The sequence below is a fragment of the Anthonomus grandis genome, chromosome 12, assembly GCF_022605725.1.
Source record: "Anthonomus grandis grandis chromosome 12, icAntGran1.3, whole genome shotgun sequence".
Taxonomy (NCBI): Eukaryota; Metazoa; Arthropoda; class Insecta; order Coleoptera; family Curculionidae; genus Anthonomus; species Anthonomus grandis.
Window position 1 is genome coordinate 11013995 of NC_065557.1, and position 18408 is coordinate 11032402.

At 31.7% G+C, this 18408-nt stretch overlaps 3 protein-coding genes and 1 long non-coding RNA gene across 4 annotated transcripts; 3 read left to right on the top strand and 1 right to left on the bottom strand.

Moving 5' to 3' along the window:
* Nucleotides 1-1087: 1087 nt before the first annotated feature.
* LOC126743165 (uncharacterized) lies at nucleotides 1088-2577 on the top strand. The gene is made up of 4 exons (XM_050450143.1): nucleotides 1088-1456; nucleotides 1531-1658; nucleotides 1793-1867; nucleotides 1921-2577. Exons 1-4 carry the CDS (start codon nucleotides 1236-1238, stop codon nucleotides 2232-2234), a joined length of 738 nt encoding a protein of 245 aa, XP_050306100.1. The 5' UTR covers nucleotides 1088-1235; the 3' UTR covers nucleotides 2235-2577.
* Nucleotides 2311-12920, bottom strand: LOC126743166 (dynactin subunit 6). Its single transcript, XM_050450145.1, has 4 exons — nucleotides 12762-12920; nucleotides 12531-12701; nucleotides 9882-10152; nucleotides 2311-2653 (listed from the first exon to the last, which is right to left on the bottom strand). The coding sequence occupies exons 1-4, from the start codon at nucleotides 12773-12775 to the stop codon at nucleotides 2573-2575; spliced, it is 537 nt and encodes a 178-aa protein (XP_050306102.1). The 5' UTR covers nucleotides 12776-12920; the 3' UTR covers nucleotides 2311-2572.
* On the top strand, nucleotides 5494-9860 carry LOC126743164 (uncharacterized). The gene is made up of 4 exons (XM_050450142.1): nucleotides 5494-5834; nucleotides 8992-9143; nucleotides 9221-9337; nucleotides 9389-9860. Exons 1-4 carry the CDS (start codon nucleotides 5602-5604, stop codon nucleotides 9664-9666), a joined length of 780 nt encoding a protein of 259 aa, XP_050306099.1. The 5' UTR covers nucleotides 5494-5601; the 3' UTR covers nucleotides 9667-9860.
* A 220-nt stretch (nucleotides 12921-13140) lies between the features above and the next one.
* On the top strand, nucleotides 13141-14535 carry LOC126743108 (uncharacterized). The gene is made up of 2 exons (XR_007662781.1): nucleotides 13141-13523; nucleotides 13669-14535. It is a non-coding gene; the product is annotated as an uncharacterized LOC126743108 (long non-coding RNA).
* Nucleotides 14536-18408: the final 3873 nt, after the last annotated feature.

Sequence of the window (18408 nt, forward strand, 5' to 3'; positions counted from 1 at the left end):
ACGGTAGAATAAACAGAGATTAGCCACCTTTCTCCTGTGCTCCAGACTATCCAGACTCTTTGTCAGTTCTGGTTTGTCGATAAGACGAATAACTCTCTTCTGTATAGAATCCAGCAGGTTTAAACTATGCTTGGGTGCAGAGCTTCAGACATGCGAGCAATACTCGAGGGAATGGCGTATTTAAGCCTTATAAAGAGTCAGCAGCTGTTCTGGTGTATACAGTTTTTTCGTTTTGAAAAGCACTCCGAGTTTTTTGGAAGCCGCCCTGGCGACCTCATGCAGATGAAGTAAGCTTTTTGGATTCCAGATAAAAAAGATTCCAAAAAATGAATGTGCCCTTAGTATTTCAGATAATGTCACATTATACGTCTCACCAGAATTTGATATCATCTGATATATATTTCACATTAATTCAAAATAATTGTCATGTGTAGTTTATAAAAGAATTTGTTCAATTTTTGCAAACTTGGAAGAACAATTACAAAGGAAAGAACTTTCCAGCCACCCAAAGTGCTTTCGATGGCCTACTGTTCACCACAAAACCAACTTGGGTTTTAGTTGAACGTTTGCACGTCGAATCTGATTTTCATTATATGATGACGGCACGACTGAATCCGGATGCTTTGGAAGTAAGCACGGCTTAGATTTTACAATTTGCCATTCTATCGAATCATATGATATTAAAATTTACAGTATATTAACACATATATATTACATAAAATCGTGGCTTACAATTATGCTAATAATTGTTAATATAACAAGAAAAAAATCATTAATATTACGGTTTCGAAAACAAGAATATTATCAAAAGGTGGGTCAAGCCAATCACAGTGAGGTATACTTCTGACCAACAGCACCGATGTGGCAACTTTCTGAAACTAATTTTCATTCATTTTTGGGTACGCACGTTTAGCATACAGATCAGTTTCCATACGTGTAGCCTCCTTGCTCAAAAGAATAACTTCTTAAGCAACCGGACTTTAGATTAAACCTACAGCCTCGTGTGATAAAGCTACTCACACAGAAAAAGAAGTGAAGATGTCAATGTCACCGATGACATTGACATTTCGCCTCATTTGTTTATTTTTGAATGTTTGTTGCTATGCATATTTGCCAACATATTTTAAAAATATTTATTAACACACTCGTTTTTAAATATTTGGGATCAGCAACGATTCTCTTCATATTACAACCTACTTACTACGTTTAATACAACATTACTAAATTGTCAAGAAATGACGCGGTTCAGCGAACGTAGTCGTCTCCGTTTTTCCATCGAACAAGACATGCAACTCCTCCAGGAAGTATTGAAACAAAATCCCTTCGAGAATGTGGACAAATGGAAGGATATTCATGAAAATTTTGTAAATGAATGCAACATTCCCTTTTCGTTGCGGACTTGCAAGGATCATGCAAATCATCTGATTAATTTGCATTTACGAGGCAATTTGAAAATGTAATTATTGTCTCAGCTGAAAATCCCAAAATACCTTTTTGACAAGGTTATAAATATTATTAATATATTTGTAGGCGGCCCAGAGAGATGCCAGAAGATTTTGAAAAGAAAAAGGAAGTTATAAATGAAATCATTGGGTTGAGAAATCAAATATCTGATATTCAACCAAAGAGGCCTCGAAGACAGTCAGGAGGATGGGATGGTAGGTACCTTTAGGTTTTTAGTTATTTTGAACACTAGAAAATGCCTTAATTGAATATCCAAACTATTTGGCTCTAACACAAGCCATTAATTTCCTTTTTTTTTGTTTAAACAGAGATTTTTGTTGTAATTTAGGTACAAATAGTAATGAAACCATTTACATCAAACAAGAAGGGAAAGCAAATCAAGTAAAACAAGAAGATAGTGATGGTAAGACTTCCATTAAAAAATAAAGCATTTTTTACTTTTAATGTCTTTTGTAGATGACTTCTATTGGGAAGAAGAAAATGAAAGAGACAAACAGCAAAAAGAAAGGGAAGCGAATGATGTTGATGGAAAACTTAGGAAGAGAGAACTTGCACTGGATGAAAGAGAGATAACCCTTAGAGAAAACCAGCTTAAGCTAGAAGAGGAAAGACTTGAACTAGATAAGCTGGAAAAAAGCAGAAGAACTGAATTAGAGGAGGCGGAAAGGGAAGCATTTAGGATAGTGGCAACACAAAATCAGAGTATTATAACCAGTCTGATGGATAGTTATAATAGGAGGAATGGTGGGAGCAATTTGTGTATTTTATAGTTAAGAAAGTTGTTTTATTTGATTTATGACAATTTGATATATTAAATTTAGGTTTTAATAAATAATACAATGTAAGTAGAAAGATCAATTTTTTAATTAAGTGATTTAAAATGTTTTATTTAGATTTTCTGATACATATACAGGGTGGTCTAAGCAGATCTTAAAACTACCAATTGTTCTAAGATAGGTAGGGATTTGTAGATGTTTATGCTAAAAGATACACTGTATAAACATTGAATAATTTAAGGTTATACATTTATGATAAAATAAATTATAAAAGTGCAATGTGCTTGAAAGTTATGTTATAAATTAATACATACACATTTTTATTTATACAATTAAAGTTTTTTGTTTGGTTTTTTTATATGATGATAATTCGGTAGCATTTTCATTAAGACTTCCATCTGTAATAATTGGGGCTGAAAAAAAAACAATTAGGAATAAGGATTTAAAGAACATTATGCAAAAACTTGAATTATATTGCAACTTCGTTATAAAATAAAACAGATTGTCCCCTCTGAAATAGACATATTCTGCCAATGCATCAAGGTTTAAATGTGCAGTGCATTGTTGGCATTTTCTGAGATTAGTAGATATATCAAGTTTGATAGTTCTTGGACATTAGTTGAAAAATCCACCTCTAATTTATAAAGTATTTAAGGTACAAAAAACTAATGGGAGAATAAGAGATCCTCCTTTTTTTGACTAAAAACCTTTTAAGCATATTCCTATTATTCCATAAAGAAATTCTCAAGAATAATACACACTTAATAAGAATGCTAACAAAAAAAGTCCCCAATGAAAACTGTTCTAACTACCCAAATCCTTAACCCAGAATCTGATCTACTAATAAAACTCTTGATTTGTATGTGGTGCTACTCCTCAAAAAGGAAAGTGTGATTATCTAATGAAATATGTAGGAGATAAAATTTATCCATAAAATGAAATAAGAATATGTGATATCCTCAGTTAAATTTACAGACTCTCTTAGTGCCTTAAAAAAGTTAGCATCTTGTGATATTTTTGCTGCTAAAAAGGATTTGATTACTCTTGAAACTAAATGTTTATTGGAACATAAGAAAGAACAAGTGCAGTGTAGATTCCAAGCCATTCTAGAATCTGTATTGACTAACATAGGCAGTTGTATGGAGATTGAGGAAGAAAGGGTGGTCCTTCCAAGGTCCAATATGGGAAGAGTGGTTTAACCACTTGAGAGAAGAAGTGGCTCATAGAAGTTCCCTGTATTCCAACAATGTTATAACCCCTCCTAAGAAAACTTGGTTCAAAGATATATGGAGGCTTGTGAAAAAAAATATATATAGTCAATTTTAAAATAATCACAGACGGACACAACGTTCTTCGCACCTATCTGTTTACACTGGGCCATTTGGACAACTCTTATTGTTGTTGAGTGAAGAGGTAAAGGATGGTTAAACATGTTTTCCTGAATTGCTACCTTAATTTCCACAAAGAGTTTATAAACAAACTCTTAAAAGCATCAACAATAAGTTCTCCACAAAGAGCTCACTTTTATCCCCACTTTTCTTTATTGTGTTTTGCAACAGCTTAAATGACGACATTGGTGGACCATATACAGTTTACCATATACAAATCATGCGTAATATCCCACAAGAACTGTCAAATAGTCTTAGATGTCGCAAACTCTAAGTGTTACAGATGCAAAAAATGTGTGAGGAAAATAAGCTAGTCCTTAGTTCAAGCAAAACAAAATTCATTCATTTTCAAAATAAAAGGCAGGCATTGATAATGATATGCCCCTAAATATCGATGAAATCATTGTATATGAATCGGATTTTTTCTGAAATGTCCTTTAACTTGCATATTGCAATAAAATTCTGGGGTTTAGTAAGAGACAGTGTGCTGACTTTCATAGTCATAAGACCATGATAACTCTCTATATGTGTTTAGTAGAATTCAGTTTGCCTGTCATTTGAAGTCGTAGATACAATATCGACAAGACTTAAAAATATACAGAGCCATATGAATAGAGATACACTATTTTGGATATTTTGACTTTCTAAGATTGTGAATCATTTCTCTTACTCTCCAGGTCTACTAATTAAGGTTTGTTTTAGTGCACCTGTTCTCCAAGTTTGAACAACCATGAGTTGTCTTATATTCCTTATTGCAGAACTCATTATTATTAGAATGCTCCCTTAGTAAGGATGATTAAAGCTGCCAACTTGCATTGTACTCATCATAATTTAGACTTTTTTTCAAAAAGGTTGCAGTTATTAAAAAATAATCTTAAAGTATTTTCCTAGGAGTAGTTTGAGGTTGTGTGTTGTTTTGTAATATTTAATATTTTGTTAAGTTAGTACATAAGTAGGTATTATATTTGTCATATTTAATAATTAAATTAGATTATATATTAGGTTAAAATTTGTCAACCTGTTTGTATCCTAAAATGTAGCTGAAGATTTTGACTATTTGACCAGAACTAGAAGCCATTTAAACCCAAAGAAAAAAATCTTGATGGGATGACAAAATTGTCTCTAAGTCAATCTCTTTATTTGTCTTTAATTAATTTTAAAATAATGGATATTATGGATTTATAAGTTATAGTTATACCTATGTTGTGTTTTTTTGTAAGTAGTAATTATTTTTTTCTTTCTTGTATCACTACATAATTTTTCTCTTTGAGTTAATATTTCATGCGCTTTCATTCTCTATTTCATTAAAATGAATAATATTGAATACACATTTTTTTTCTAATTAACGATTTTTATTGTTTGTCTACCCGAAAAAAAAGTTCACGCTTCGCCACTGATAAGAATAGCTCCTACATAAAATTATTGAGTAAAAAGGGCTGTTACAAAGAAAAAAATATTTCAATTATTTCGTGAATATGTTCTCAAGAATAGTAAACATTTGTTAAGAATTAGCACAAGAAAATCCCTTTAGTATAAAAAAATATTCCTGAGATATTTCTATAAAATTTTTCGTTTCCACCGAGCAAAAAAATATACGGTCACCGTACGCTAAAGCGACAATTATAGTTTCAGCCGCGGCACGTTATTCCGCTATCTCACTAAATAAATTACGGGTTACAGAAAATACGCTAAACCAACTGCGTTCCAAAATTCATAATTTTTCATTATATCATAATAGGATACATGTGAAACCATAGTATATTTAATGCTCAAAAAACTGAATCCGGAACGTAGTCGACCACACCTTACCGGCGAGGTCGCCCGGTTTACATCCAATCGATAAACGACAAACGAATTTACGAAACGAAATCGCAGTGTTTGTCGGGACGCTACAGCTGTCGGTACGTCAAACGTTATTAATTAACGTGTGCATATTATTTTCGTTTTACCGCAATTTTGTGGATTCACGTAAAATGAGCGGCTCGAAAATGTGGAGAAAACCGAAAGAGAGGCTCAGATATACAAATGAGCACAGTTTGATGTTGTTAAAAGAGGTTTTAGATCGAAACCCGTTTGAAGATCCATACAGATGGAGTACGGTACACGAGAATTTCGTACGCATGACCGGTAGGCCCCACACGTTGAGGTCGGTTAGAGAGCATGTCGATTACTTGCTAAAACTTTATGTTAAGGGAGATTTGGAGAAGTAAGTGTAATTTTTTCGGCTTTAAAATATACGTAAAAAATAAAGTTTATTACGTAGAAGTATGACTAACAATAGTAACATTTCGTTAGATCATTATTTATTTATGAATCTATATCCCTAGGTGCAAATAAGGAGGTCAATGCACTGACTGTGTTATACCGTTATACGTTATTTTTGTCCTTATATTTCTTGGCAAGAGAGATTTGCCAAATTACCTTAATAACAATAGACATTCCTGGGATGTCCCTTGAAAGGCTGAGTGTTTAGAACATAAATGTTTTATTAAACATATTAGTAATACTAAGTAAATTATTAATATACAGGGTGACCCCTTTTATCTGATATTTTAAAAATTTTAGACAAAAAGTTCAGAGACAAAGGTCAAAACATGCATCCAACCATTGAAAAGACCTTGAAACTGTTTTTTCAAGGTTTGGGTGATTTTTATAAATAGAAACCCTTATTTTCTACCGTGGATTGAATATGTAAGTAAAATTTTACAATGTGTATATTTTATGTCACATGAAGGGATAATTGAAACTATTGTCAAAGGTCTTTAAGAGGGCGGTATACATATGATTATTGAATTTTTGCAATCTTTTTATTCCTTGAATCCTTATTTTTAACCTTGAACAGTGGTGATGCTGCAGCAGCAATGTTTTGTGACTTGACCAAGGTATTTAACTGTGTTAGTCATGAGATACTGCTGTGGAAACTTGATCGTTATGGGTTCAGGGATTTGTCTCTTCGGTGGTTTGGGTCTTAGTAGCATAATAGAGTGCAGAGTGTTTCTGTGGCAGGTGTCTCTTCTTGTGACACATGGTTTTCAACAGGGTTCAGTTCTAGGGCTAGTTCTGTTCCATTTATATTAATGACATGGCCAATCTTGGAATTTAAAATTTATTCAGAATGATGCAACCATTTGATACCATGACACAAATGCAATAAAGAAATGGTGTGATTCTAACAAACTGGGTTTAAATATTTCAAAAACTAGTGTTATGAATTTTAAATGCAATTCATATGTGTTTTTGGAAAATCAGATTCTAAACAATTTGGAGGGAAATATTGGTTTATCTATTGACAATAAACTAAAATTTTGAAGTCACATCACACAGTTGTGTCGAAAAATATCAGCAAATTGTTCTGCTCTTATTTGATCCAATTTTTTAAAAATTGAATTCCATTTAAGGGATAGTTCCTGTGTTTTTGTCTTCCAAAAGAGAGTGATGTGATGTCTATGTGACTATGAAAAAGTCATGCATTGTTAACAGCTATTTTTCACTCATAAAATGCTAACCTTTACTTTCCTATTGGAATCTGTTTGCCTGGTTTATAAGAAATGTAGAAATATTAACACAACAAATAGGCATACATATAGCAGTCGACGAGGTAATGATGTGCTCTCGCCTATGCTTACAAGTTCATTAATCAAAAGAACATTTATATTTTATGGTAATTAAATGACTCTTTAATTAGTCTTGGAGGAGTATTTCATTAGTTTTGGAAAACGAGGATGCCGTTGGATTTGCCAGTACAGGTAAACCAGGGCCATATTCATGGGTGGAATGTTGACCAACTTTCAAATGTGTTTGTGTATATGTATTTTCTTTTTTTTTACAGCTTTGTCAAGAAATTTGCTTTTATGACAATAAACCATGTATTGATTGATTGAACGAAATTTTTTTAAGAGACCTAAAATTTTAAGTAAGCAACAATTTGGATTTAGGCCATCAAGCTGAAGAACATGCTCTTTTTACTTTATCTTCCTTATTTATCAAGAAGAAATCATCAGGTAGCGGAATTGTATTTTGACTTGTCAAAGGCCTTTGATGCACTAAATTATGAGCGTTTAACGCAGAAGTGTCGGAAATTTGTATATATTCTTAATTAGATAACAGAACGCAAATCCGTAATGCGTATCCGTGTTAACAGGGTTCGATTCTGAGATAGACGCCCTTCATTTTGTATGCTAACGATCTCGAAATGAAACACGAAAATGATTTCTTGTTTCAATATTCGAGGATAAAAAGGTCAGAAAACGGTCGTAAAATGTTATTAGGGCCTTTGTAACAGAAACTGCGGAGAAGACCCAAATTTATGCTTACTATTTTACACATCGTTCATTAATCGATCAGTGCTCAACCGTTCTAATAATCAATTTTTCTAGTATATTATACGGATCTGCTGCAGATACTCAAAATTGGAATTGTAAAAAATAAATGCTTTAGACAATGTATAGGATTTTTAATCAGCTCACCAGTGTCTGTTATTGAGACTGAATCCGGAGAATCCCCCTTAGAGCTTGGGAGAAAATATGCTTTTGAAAAATGAAATTATTTACTTTTGTGAAATACAAAAACATTTTAAGAAAATGTGTTCGAGATCTCCTGATACCCACAATCACAATTATTTTTAATTTATATTTTGTTAAACCGGATATAAATAATGGAAAGACCTAAGACCAGTGATGGTACTAATGAATTTCTTATTATGTTTAAAAAACCATGTTTTCTTATTCAATGTTGGAAACTTGTTTTTGTATTTCATACAGCATATTTCTTCTTCTTCGTGCATTCACTTCAAACAAACATATTTTATTGTAAAATGGTTTGCATATAAAAAATCTTGTAAGTCTTGACATAAGGTTTAAAAAACAGTTTTAAGGTCAATGTGAACTCATGCTTTGTTTCTGAGTTCTCCCCAATTGAACATTAAAATGGGACATTCCATATACTGAAATAATTTATATACGGACTAAGATATAAGTAATTTTTTAATTTTGAACATATTGACAAAGATTAACTAAAATCTGAAAATTCCAAGAATGTCGCCTATCGAGAACACCAAGAATGTTCTAGGACTTTTAGGGCATTTCTTTGTAACAGTTCTGGGATATTGTTTATGATTATTAAATGTGGTATTTTTTACGTTTAGTTTATTTAGCTTACATTATAGTTATAATGTAAGCTAAAATAATTAAATAATAATTTTTTGTTTAATTTATAAAAAGCTTAGCAGAGCTAGAAAAAAAAGAAAACAAGGAAAACAATTTTTTTAATGCATCAGTTGTTTTCTTTCTATAAACGAAATACTTCTCCAAAAAAAATGATTTTAATTTTATTACAATTTAAAATAATGTTGTGGTTGATTTCAGCAAAGCCCGTTATAGAGGAAGCGACGATGAACACGCCGAAAAATTACAAATGTTACAGGAAGTTTTGGCACTCAAAGAGAAATATTTTGATGTCATCCAAGAGAAAAAACCGACCACCAGAGAATCATCAAAAAGGCTGAAATCCGAATCCTGTAAGTTTTTATCCATTCGAATTGAAACATAAGCACTTTCTAAGCAATAGAATTTGAAAATTACAAAATATTTTTAGCATCAAATGAAGACATAGATGAAACCACAGATATGTTTCTGGATGAAGATTTGAATGACGATTCAATTCCTTTACCCACTGCAGCTGGCAGTATCACCTCAGCAACTCAAGACACAAGTAAAACCCATTCACTTGTATTTTATTCATTTTTAAGCAAATATTTTTCAGGTATTTTGAACACCGATGCCCTACAATTTCTTAAAGAAAAGCACTTGACTGACGTAGACTTAAAAAGTAAAGAGCTGGAACTAAGAGACAGAAAACTGACACTTGCTGAGAAGGAATTCAGATTGGCCAAAGAGAAATTTGAGTTGGAGAAACAGGAGAGGTTGAGAAGGCTAGAAATTGAACAGCAAACTCGATCTATGCATTTGAAGATATTAGAGCAACAACAGAAGCTTATACAAATGTTTTTTGAACAACATAACATGAAACAGACTATGTAAATTTACACATGCAGTTCCTTAATTATTAGATTGTAATTATAGCCATAATAAGTATTTCATGATTTTCTTGCAGAAGTTGTACATATCAGGATATAGGATTATTATAGACTTGTTTTCTAGATAAGAGATATTCCAAAATGTATATAAAGTAAACTATTTTTGTAAACCCTTAGGTAAATGCGTATATTGAATGCTTTAAAATAAATAATACATACCACAGGTTTATCTAATCCCTCTCTCATTTGACAATCACTTCCAAAAATAGACATATTTTCCTTCAATATTTGTTCTGCGGTCACCCTGCAACCCGCACCCACTGTACAGCCATTTGAGACAGTTACTTTATTGCCAACAAAGCACTTTGCCTCAAATACATTGTTGCTACCAATTTTTGGAGCTTCTACTGTGCAATCTACTTCAAACACATTGTATGAACCAATAATTAGTACTGGCGTGTTTTCTTTATTTTGTTGGTCAAAAGGAAGCCTGAAAATAAGAGAGACATATTCTTCGCTAATGAGAATAAGATCTGGTGACATGCGGTTCAAGCAGTGTTTTTGAGGTGATTATTTAGTGTTATAGTTGAAAATTTCTTCCTGTTGTATTTTTTCTTTCACTAGAACATATCGTCAATACAAAAAAAAAGAATTTACAAAATGAATTCCTATGATTGACATACCAGTTACAAACTAAGGTCAGGTATATAATAAAAATAGTAGGGATATTTGAGCTTATTGTCATTCCCTTAACTAGAATTATCAATTTATGTATCAAGGAAAACTTTCTATGAACTGTAGGAAAGGAAACTCCAAATAATGCAGGAAACTAGGAACAGGAGACCAATTTCTCTTGTGCCTATTATATCAAAAATTCTTAAAAAAATTTTGTCTAACAAGATGATGGAGTACTTTGAGGAAAATTAGCTTTTTAGCGAGAGTCAATGTCATGGATGCTTTAGCTATGCAATGTTAAGTGCAGTTTTGCTTTGTGACCTCAGTAAAGCCTTTAACTGTGTCAACCATTGAGTCCTTGTAGATAAGCTTATTATATCAAACAGGCTAATGGTCAACAGGGAGAAGAATGAGAGAATGGTTTTTGCTCCAAGAAATCATGACAGATGTAATTTTAGAACTTTCAGGTTACTCACACTTTCATCTTCTCATATTCTGGAGTTGTATGTCAGGAAAAATATTCAGCATTTTACCACAGATAGCAGGGTGCAGGATTACCAGACAAGACATAAATAATATAGTACCACCTTACTGGAGAATAAAGAGGTGTCAAGACAGTCCAGGCTTCTGGGGAATACAATATTTTAATGTTTTACCACATGAAGTAGTCTTTGGGTGTGGTCAACTTTAAAGAAAAAATAAAACTAATTTTGGTAGAAAACATATTTTATGGAAAAAAACCATTCTATGCATATTTCTAAGAAAGCATTTAATATGTAGAAACTTGATTGCCCAATGCCTATATATACATTATAATATGTGTGTATGTGTGTGATTCTGTAATTAAGTATTCAAGCTTTTTTTTTTAACTTGGTATGTAGTTAAGTAGTTTAGTATGTGTTTATATAATTTTTTTATTTCAAATTTTTTATTTTAGATATTGGGCAATAAAACTAGTGTGATTTTCATTATTGTGATGTGTGTACATTACTTCTGTAATTTCGACATAAATAAATGATTTGAATTTGCAGTAGGATCTGAATTCTCTCTTCATATTTGGAATTTTATGGACTGCCTCATAGACATGACATTGTAGCAATTGTTTTTTTGGAAATACCTGTAGTGTAGTTTTAATTCTGCAGAAAACCTTTAATTTTGTTTATATATAAGTTGAAATGAAAGGTTCAAAGGATTGTTTTTTGTGTCACAATATGAGGCAATTAAACACAATAAAGGAATAATAGATACATTTCTAAATATAGTCAAGAGCAAAATATCATGGAATGAAGTTGTAAGAAATATATGGCAATAATATGCACATTCAAAATTCACCGGTTGAATTAACCAGTTTATCAAAAAATTTTCGGTAAATCTCAGGTTGGCCTTTGGTTACTGAAACATTTGGAAATAGTTCGATTGGTTTTCTTAGAATTTATTTGACAGTTGGCCGCTTTCATAATATTGATTTCTATTTATGTTTATATTTTTCAAAGCAAACCAAACAAACTATGGAAGTGCTAGAAAAGTTGCCACTGTTTTGATGTTTAAGAAACTAAAAACCAAACAAAAATGCCCCGTTCCATTATAAGGGTCTCAGTTTTTTGTTCCAATCAGTTTTTTACTTTTAGAGTTGGTACCTACAAGGTTTTAAAATCGAAAAAATCGAAAATCAAGAATGAGCAACAACAAATTTACAAAAATTGACCAGGATTCCACCTTAAAATCCTGGTGCCTTGTTGGTCGCAACCAGCTGATTTCACCAGTTAATTTTAAAATGTGGGGTTTTTTCTTCCAGGTTAGTTCTGAAACGCCTCGGTTACTGCTGGTGCAACCCAATGTATCTACCGGTGAATTCTGAGAAGCACCCATAGTGACCTGAAATGTTTGTATTTTATCCTATCAAACCAAAGAGGTGACAAGGTGTAATAAAAGTTAAAGGTTACTATACAACATATTGGTACCTATAGTAATTAATTAATGGTAATTTTTTTCAGTCTTAACTTTAAATTCAATTGTGGCTATAATTTTGTCAAAAACTGTGATAAATATAAAATAGGGACCTAATAAATTTTAATTTGTCACTAATTATTATACAGTATTACTGTAAACTTTGCAGTTGATTGCATTCTAAATTAGCCCTGCCCTATAATAATAAATAATTTTTTTTATTATTTCTAAATCTTTATTTCTTACCTATGGATTATTTTAGCCTGCTCTTCAATTAAACAATTTTCTCCGATAATAATGGGACCTGCTTCAGCAGTTATTGTCGCCCCAGGATGAATTATTGTGCCAGATCCAATGGTGATGTCCCCTCTGAGCTTCGATTCCTCGCAAACTAAAGCTCCGGGAAAGATTTTAATACTGAAATAATAAAAATGCTATTTCTTGGATACTTATCCACTTGGTTTTCTTGAATTTTACCTGTTTCGGGACATTTTACAAGAACTTTATTTACTAGTGTCTTATTTGTTTTGGCATTTTGAGGTTAGGATCGGGGAAACAGCTGTGACCTGTCAGTCAGTACATCAGCTGACGTACGTCAACCTCAACGGGTGCTCCATTGCCAGATTGTGATTCGATTAAAAATTTATCATAGGCGGACATCAGAAGCAACTATTTTGTTTTAAAATCTATTAGTTGCTTATTGATTTTTTAGTAAGAATATAAGTTTTATTGAAATAAAACAGAAATTGCTGCTCAAAAAATTAATAAAGCACCATTTAAATAAGGGATAATAGTTTTGCTTGTCAACGTCAGATGGCGCAACGTGTATAAAACGTGGCAAACTTGCTAACTTATTTACCCGTTGCCATTTGAGTCTCTTAGCACACTAAAAATTTTAATTATAATTAATTAAGATAATAATAATTTTATTAAAAGTCATGAGTTCATCAGAACACCACAATAGTAACACCAAGCAGAGCCAAATCGAAAAAGAGTTAACTCTCATAAATTTGGGTCATGAGGATTATGGAGAGGCGAGAGAGTGCAGGAATATTCTTGAAGAGTGTCTTGTGTACGACAGTATGTTACAGGAAATGGAAATAGAAGTCTTAATATTAAAATATAAAATAACAAATACTATTGTCAAGTTTGATATGACCAGAATGGCTATGGAAAAGTTTAATTATTAGTATAATCTTTACATATATAAATAAAGTTAATAAGGTGTAAAGAAAATTTGTGAGTTTAGTACTAGATCGTAGTTAAGTAGGTTTTGTTTACTGAGAGATGACCTTAGAGTTCATCTTGCAACATAATCAGTTAATTATATCTCGAATATATTACTAATAAGCTACTTAGAATATCATAAAAACGTCATTTGTAGGCATAACGTACTGAGAGAGACGCAAATAGACAAACGAAACAAAAAAGTCCACAATTTAAATGCCCTCAAAGAACACATTTACCACCGCGAAATTATTTTGTTTTGTTACGGGCGGGTGGTTTCCCGCGGCATTTCAAAGCGCGATCTGTCACAGTCGAGGGGGTTACCCGACTGTGACACCGTCTCATCACATGTGTGGATGCCTATTCCACTTAAGTGTCCCTTGATTTATTTGTCTGTTTATTTTGGTACTCTTTTAGAAATGATGAAAATAGGGGCAAATTAATAGGATATTGATTGAGTTATTCCTAAGGGAAAATAAGGAGCTACTACAGTGGGGATTTATTGTTGAGCCAGATTGACCAAAAAAGAAGAGAGTTTCTCCTTGAATGAATGACTTGTAAGGCAATGGGTAGCCAAAGGGGCTATCATGCATACCTAGAGGTCTCGTAACACGGATCCGTTGTGCCCCATCGAGGGTTAACAGAGGCCAATAATCTTGGAAAATATAATGAAGCTCTGGTTTGAAAAGCTTAATGTCGCTGGATAAACTGTAGGTGTAACCCAGGCACTCCTCGATAATAACGTGGTCTACAGTCACTAGCGGAATTTCGCGTCTTTTTAAGTGCAGTGGTTGTCTGGTGAGACAGGCAGATCATTAAAAAAAACTAGAAGGAAATTCTTACAAAATCATGAGAAGTTAGAGACAATTTGGATTTTTTACCTTTGGTTTCTTGGTTTGATATTCTGTTCGGAATATGCTTAGCCTATAGCTAATCCTGTAGTGTTATAGCGTAAAAAGATCTAAAGAGAAGATTAATAGTGTGTAATATTACTAAAGTGAATAAAAAATAATTTTTTAAATTAGTTATGTTTTTTTATTCGAATTAGAATTTTTACAATATGAATAAAAAATTATATGATAAATTATAACTAAAGAAAAAATCAATAGTTAAATAAAATTAATTTTTTTTTACCTTTGAACTTTTAAAGTAATTTTTTTAAATATCCAAACATTTGCAGTCATTTTTCAGTTTATTCTAGGCATTTCAAATCATTTTTGACGTCTTTTAAGTATTTGGTTTTATTTATTCCAGACATTTTAAACCATCTTAAATTCCTTTTGATTATTTGAAGGCATTCTTTGAAGAAGTTGATATATCATACTTTATTTCTTCCAGACATGTAGTAAGTTTTAATTTCAGCTTGCAAAAGCTTAAAACTACTTTATTTTCGACATTCGAACCTATTGCTTCTGAGTCGATGAGGCACTTCTTATGCCTTAGTATTTAATTTATTCTGATTTTTTAACTCGTTATATATATATATATATATATATAGAACTTTGAATAAATTCACTAAATCAAACATCCTCTTTTTTTCGGAAATATTCTGGGACACGTCGATTAGTATTTTCAATTGCCTTTATTTTAAAGTAAAAAAAAATTATACGGAGGTGTTTCAAATGTGAGATATGACGCCATCGATTTTAATGTTTTTTGACTATACTTAAAGGGTCTAACAAGTCACACTTGTGTGCCAAATTTCAATTTTTTAATCCTTGCCTTTTAAAAGATATTTAATAAACATCATCTAATTCGAAAAATTAATTCAATATACTAGTCTTTTTTTTAATAAGTGTTAAAGATGTTGTCCATTTACTAACTTACAATACCCTAAATGGAAGTGAAACTCGTTTTGACCATTTCTAATTACTTTTCCGGGAATGAGCCTTCACTCCTGTATTATTCGTTCTTTCAAATCCTCAATATTTGCCAGTTTGATTGGTCTTCACAACTTTGCCCTTCGAGTAACCCTATAAGAAAAAATCTAATCCCTGCCTAAAAATTGACTTTTTCTGAATGTTGAGTACGGCCTTCACTCATCCAGTCTGAGTTTTTCTCTGCTCAATAATAACAATTTTAACGATTAACTCACTATTCAATATAAACGTTGATTTATCAGAAAATAGGGCTTTTTCTATTTGTAGTGTTTATCTTCTATTCTGAACATCTTCGGTCCTGGAGGATTGTTATTTTATAGGGATGACATTTTATTATTTTTTTTTTTTGAGCATGTCTGAGGCATATCAATCTCAATTTTCTCTGACAATGGCTCAAATTCAGATATATCAGTTTATCAAAGAAATACCATAGCACTGGAGTTCAGACAAGATCTTTTGGTGAAAGGCTAATAATAAGATAATAAATAGCATTATAGGCGGGGAGAGTCAAGGCAACGTATAAAAATCTATTTTCCAAAAATTAAAATTTCAAAATCGAGGGATAGTTTTATTTTTTGTGCTTAATTATGTGCTCTCAAATCTAAATCCATCAAACAATCATATTGGCCATTATAAACCAGTATTTTCCTTTTTTTATGCCGCCACTCAACGTGTTAATTAAATAAAACAATGAAAAATATGTGAAAAATTTGCTATTGTTTTTGACTGTATTGTTATAAAAAAAGACATAAATATTGTGTTTTTTTTTTTAAATGCCACGTACTGGTATACTTAGAGAGTGTATTTATCATAAATTTACTAGCTTACCGTAGCTTACTTATAAGTGTCAATATTTTATTTCCTTGAATATTTATAAATTGTAATATATATTCTAACGCTACTTTAAATAAAAACACGTTAACAATTTTTGTTTATCACATAAAGGGGCAAAGATGGTTTATTCCTTTCTACACCTACAAAGAGTTGGAAAGGATTTCCTTATACAGGGTTGTGATTTTATAACGGATAAATTCATTAAAACGGACTTAATTTTAACATCAAATGTAAATTTACCTGTTGTCGCAAAAAAGTGTAACAGAAAAAATATTATTTTCTTAAAACTTCCTGTATATTTTTGCATTTCCGGTAAATTCTAGACTGTTTTATGTATTGTCTAAGAATCTTGTATGTATAATGTTCTATATAATTACGTTTAAATAATAATTATAACATTTTATTGCAACATAAATTAATAAATTACATTCCACTGAAAATTCATTTCATCAAATGCTTCAAATGGCCGCCATTAACAGCATTTCAAACCAGTTATAACCATTTCAATAAACTGTAGCGCTGTGAATATTTGACATAGTCTCTAAATAAGTGTCAATTATTTGAAATTATTATTCATTTAATTGAAAGTATTTACAATGCGTTTAACTGAAACTGAGAAAATCAAAATATTAATTATGCTTGGCTGTACTGAGAAAACTAGAATATAACGAAGTTCAAATGATCTTCAACAATAAATATTCGAACAGAAAACGTGTAAGTCAGTCTACAATCAGTAGATCTGAGGCTAACAGGAGAGAGACTGGAACTGTTAAGGATCTTGGCAGACCAGGAAGAACTGGTATTTCTAATGATAAAAAACTCAGTATCCTCGTTTCATTACCCGAACCTCTCAAGCTCGCTTTGGATAACACGCTTCATAGAGCGACTGTAACAAAATAGTTCCCTAGCTATCTGCCTAGTCCTGCCTACCTCTTTACTGAACACACTGTTTTTCCATCTTGCTTACAGTACTTTGCATTATAGGTGTTAAATCAGGATACTTCTCTCTGAATAAATGGATAACTTCATTTTGTATTCTTGTCCCACCTCCCTAGGATATAATTTATTTGTCATAACAATGTCAATGACATTCCAAGCATTTATTAAAGAAAGACTATTGAATTGAATTAATTTTTCGTATTAGATAATGTTTGTTACATATCTTTTAAAAGATAATCGGTAAAAAACTGAATTTTGATTAGTTCATTTTCATTGGTGATTTGAAGCAAATCGATGTTAAAATCTCCTACCCATAAAGTGAATTCAAAGTTTTAAAGAGAAACAAAGTTCGCACGTAGATATGATTCCAGATTTTTTTTTAAACGAGTCATATTAGTGCTGGGTGTATGGTGTGTTGCTAGTATATTAAAGCTACAATGATTTGCTTCAATTCTTAAGTTTATTACTTTAACATTTTCAATATTAATAATATTAAAGTCAGAGGTGCCAATCATGGTTAATTACATCTTCTTTACTGTAGATTAATTTATTTATAACTATGAATCCGAAATAAGTCTCAGTTAAAACGACTACTCTGAAAAATCTCTGCTCAATTCATGCGGAGAGAGGAGCTTATGCAATAAACTCTCTTCAAGCATATTTCTTCTGAGACAGCTTAGAGGCTTTATGGATATAGGCGGTCTTTTAAGTGCATACTATGCATTTTTTTATTCACACATTTCATGTGGTGTAATTTTATGGGGTAACTCTTCTCACTCAATAAGAGTATTTTTACTCCAGAAGAGAGCTTTGAGGACGATTTTAAATCTTCACTGTAGACCATTTTTCATAAAATTAAAAATTTGAACCCTTCCTTGTATATACATTCTTAACTGTCTTGTTGAAATTCATAAAAACAAAGATAGTTATAAAAAAAATTTAGATTTTCACTCTTATAATATAAGAGGTGAGCAACAAATACGTCCCCCTTATTTAAAACTACAAAAATCAAAGAATAATTTACTGCCCCTTAGTCTTTACAACAATGTTCTACTCGCCAGCTATCTCCTAAAAAATTCAAAGTACTCATCACAGATACTCTTCTAGAACACAACTTTTATTCTGTTGATGAGTTTATAACCGCGCCTCTGAATGAATGACAAATGTGCTCAGATCTTGACACATTTTTGTTAAATTTTAACTTTTTTATTTTTAATTTATAACTTTGCTCAGCAACAGTATTT

What these genes read in the sequence shown, in the direction of transcription:
- LOC126743165 (XM_050450143.1), top strand. Translation starts at nt 1,236, where the DNA reads ATGACGCGGTTCAGCGAACGTAGTCGTCTCCGTTTTTCCATCGAACAA. An exon ending in TTACGAGGCAATTTGAAAAT is followed by an intron (nt 1,457 to 1,530) that starts GTAATTATTGTC and finishes ATATATTTGTAG; the next exon opens with GCGGCCCAGAGAGATGCCAG. An exon ending in AAAACAAGAAGATAGTGATG is followed by an intron (nt 1,868 to 1,920) that starts GTAAGACTTCCA and finishes TGTCTTTTGTAG; the next exon opens with ATGACTTCTATTGGGAAGAA.
- LOC126743164 (XM_050450142.1), top strand. Translation starts at nt 5,602, where the DNA reads ATGAGCGGCTCGAAAATGTGGAGAAAACCGAAAGAGAGGCTCAGATAT. An exon ending in GTTAAGGGAGATTTGGAGAA is followed by an intron (nt 5,835 to 8,991) that starts GTAAGTGTAATT and finishes GGTTGATTTCAG; the next exon opens with CAAAGCCCGTTATAGAGGAA. An exon ending in CTCAGCAACTCAAGACACAA is followed by an intron (nt 9,338 to 9,388) that starts GTAAAACCCATT and finishes AATATTTTTCAG; the next exon opens with GTATTTTGAACACCGATGCC.
- LOC126743166 (XM_050450145.1), bottom strand. An exon ending in CAGGCTAAAATAATCCATAG is followed by an intron (nt 10,153 to 12,530) that starts GTAAGAAATAAA and finishes TCTTATTTTCAG; the next exon opens with GCTTCCTTTTGACCAACAAA. An exon ending in AGGGATTAGATAAACCTGTG is followed by an intron (nt 2,654 to 9,881) that starts GTATGTATTATT and finishes TTTTTTTTTCAG; the next exon opens with CCCCAATTATTACAGATGGA.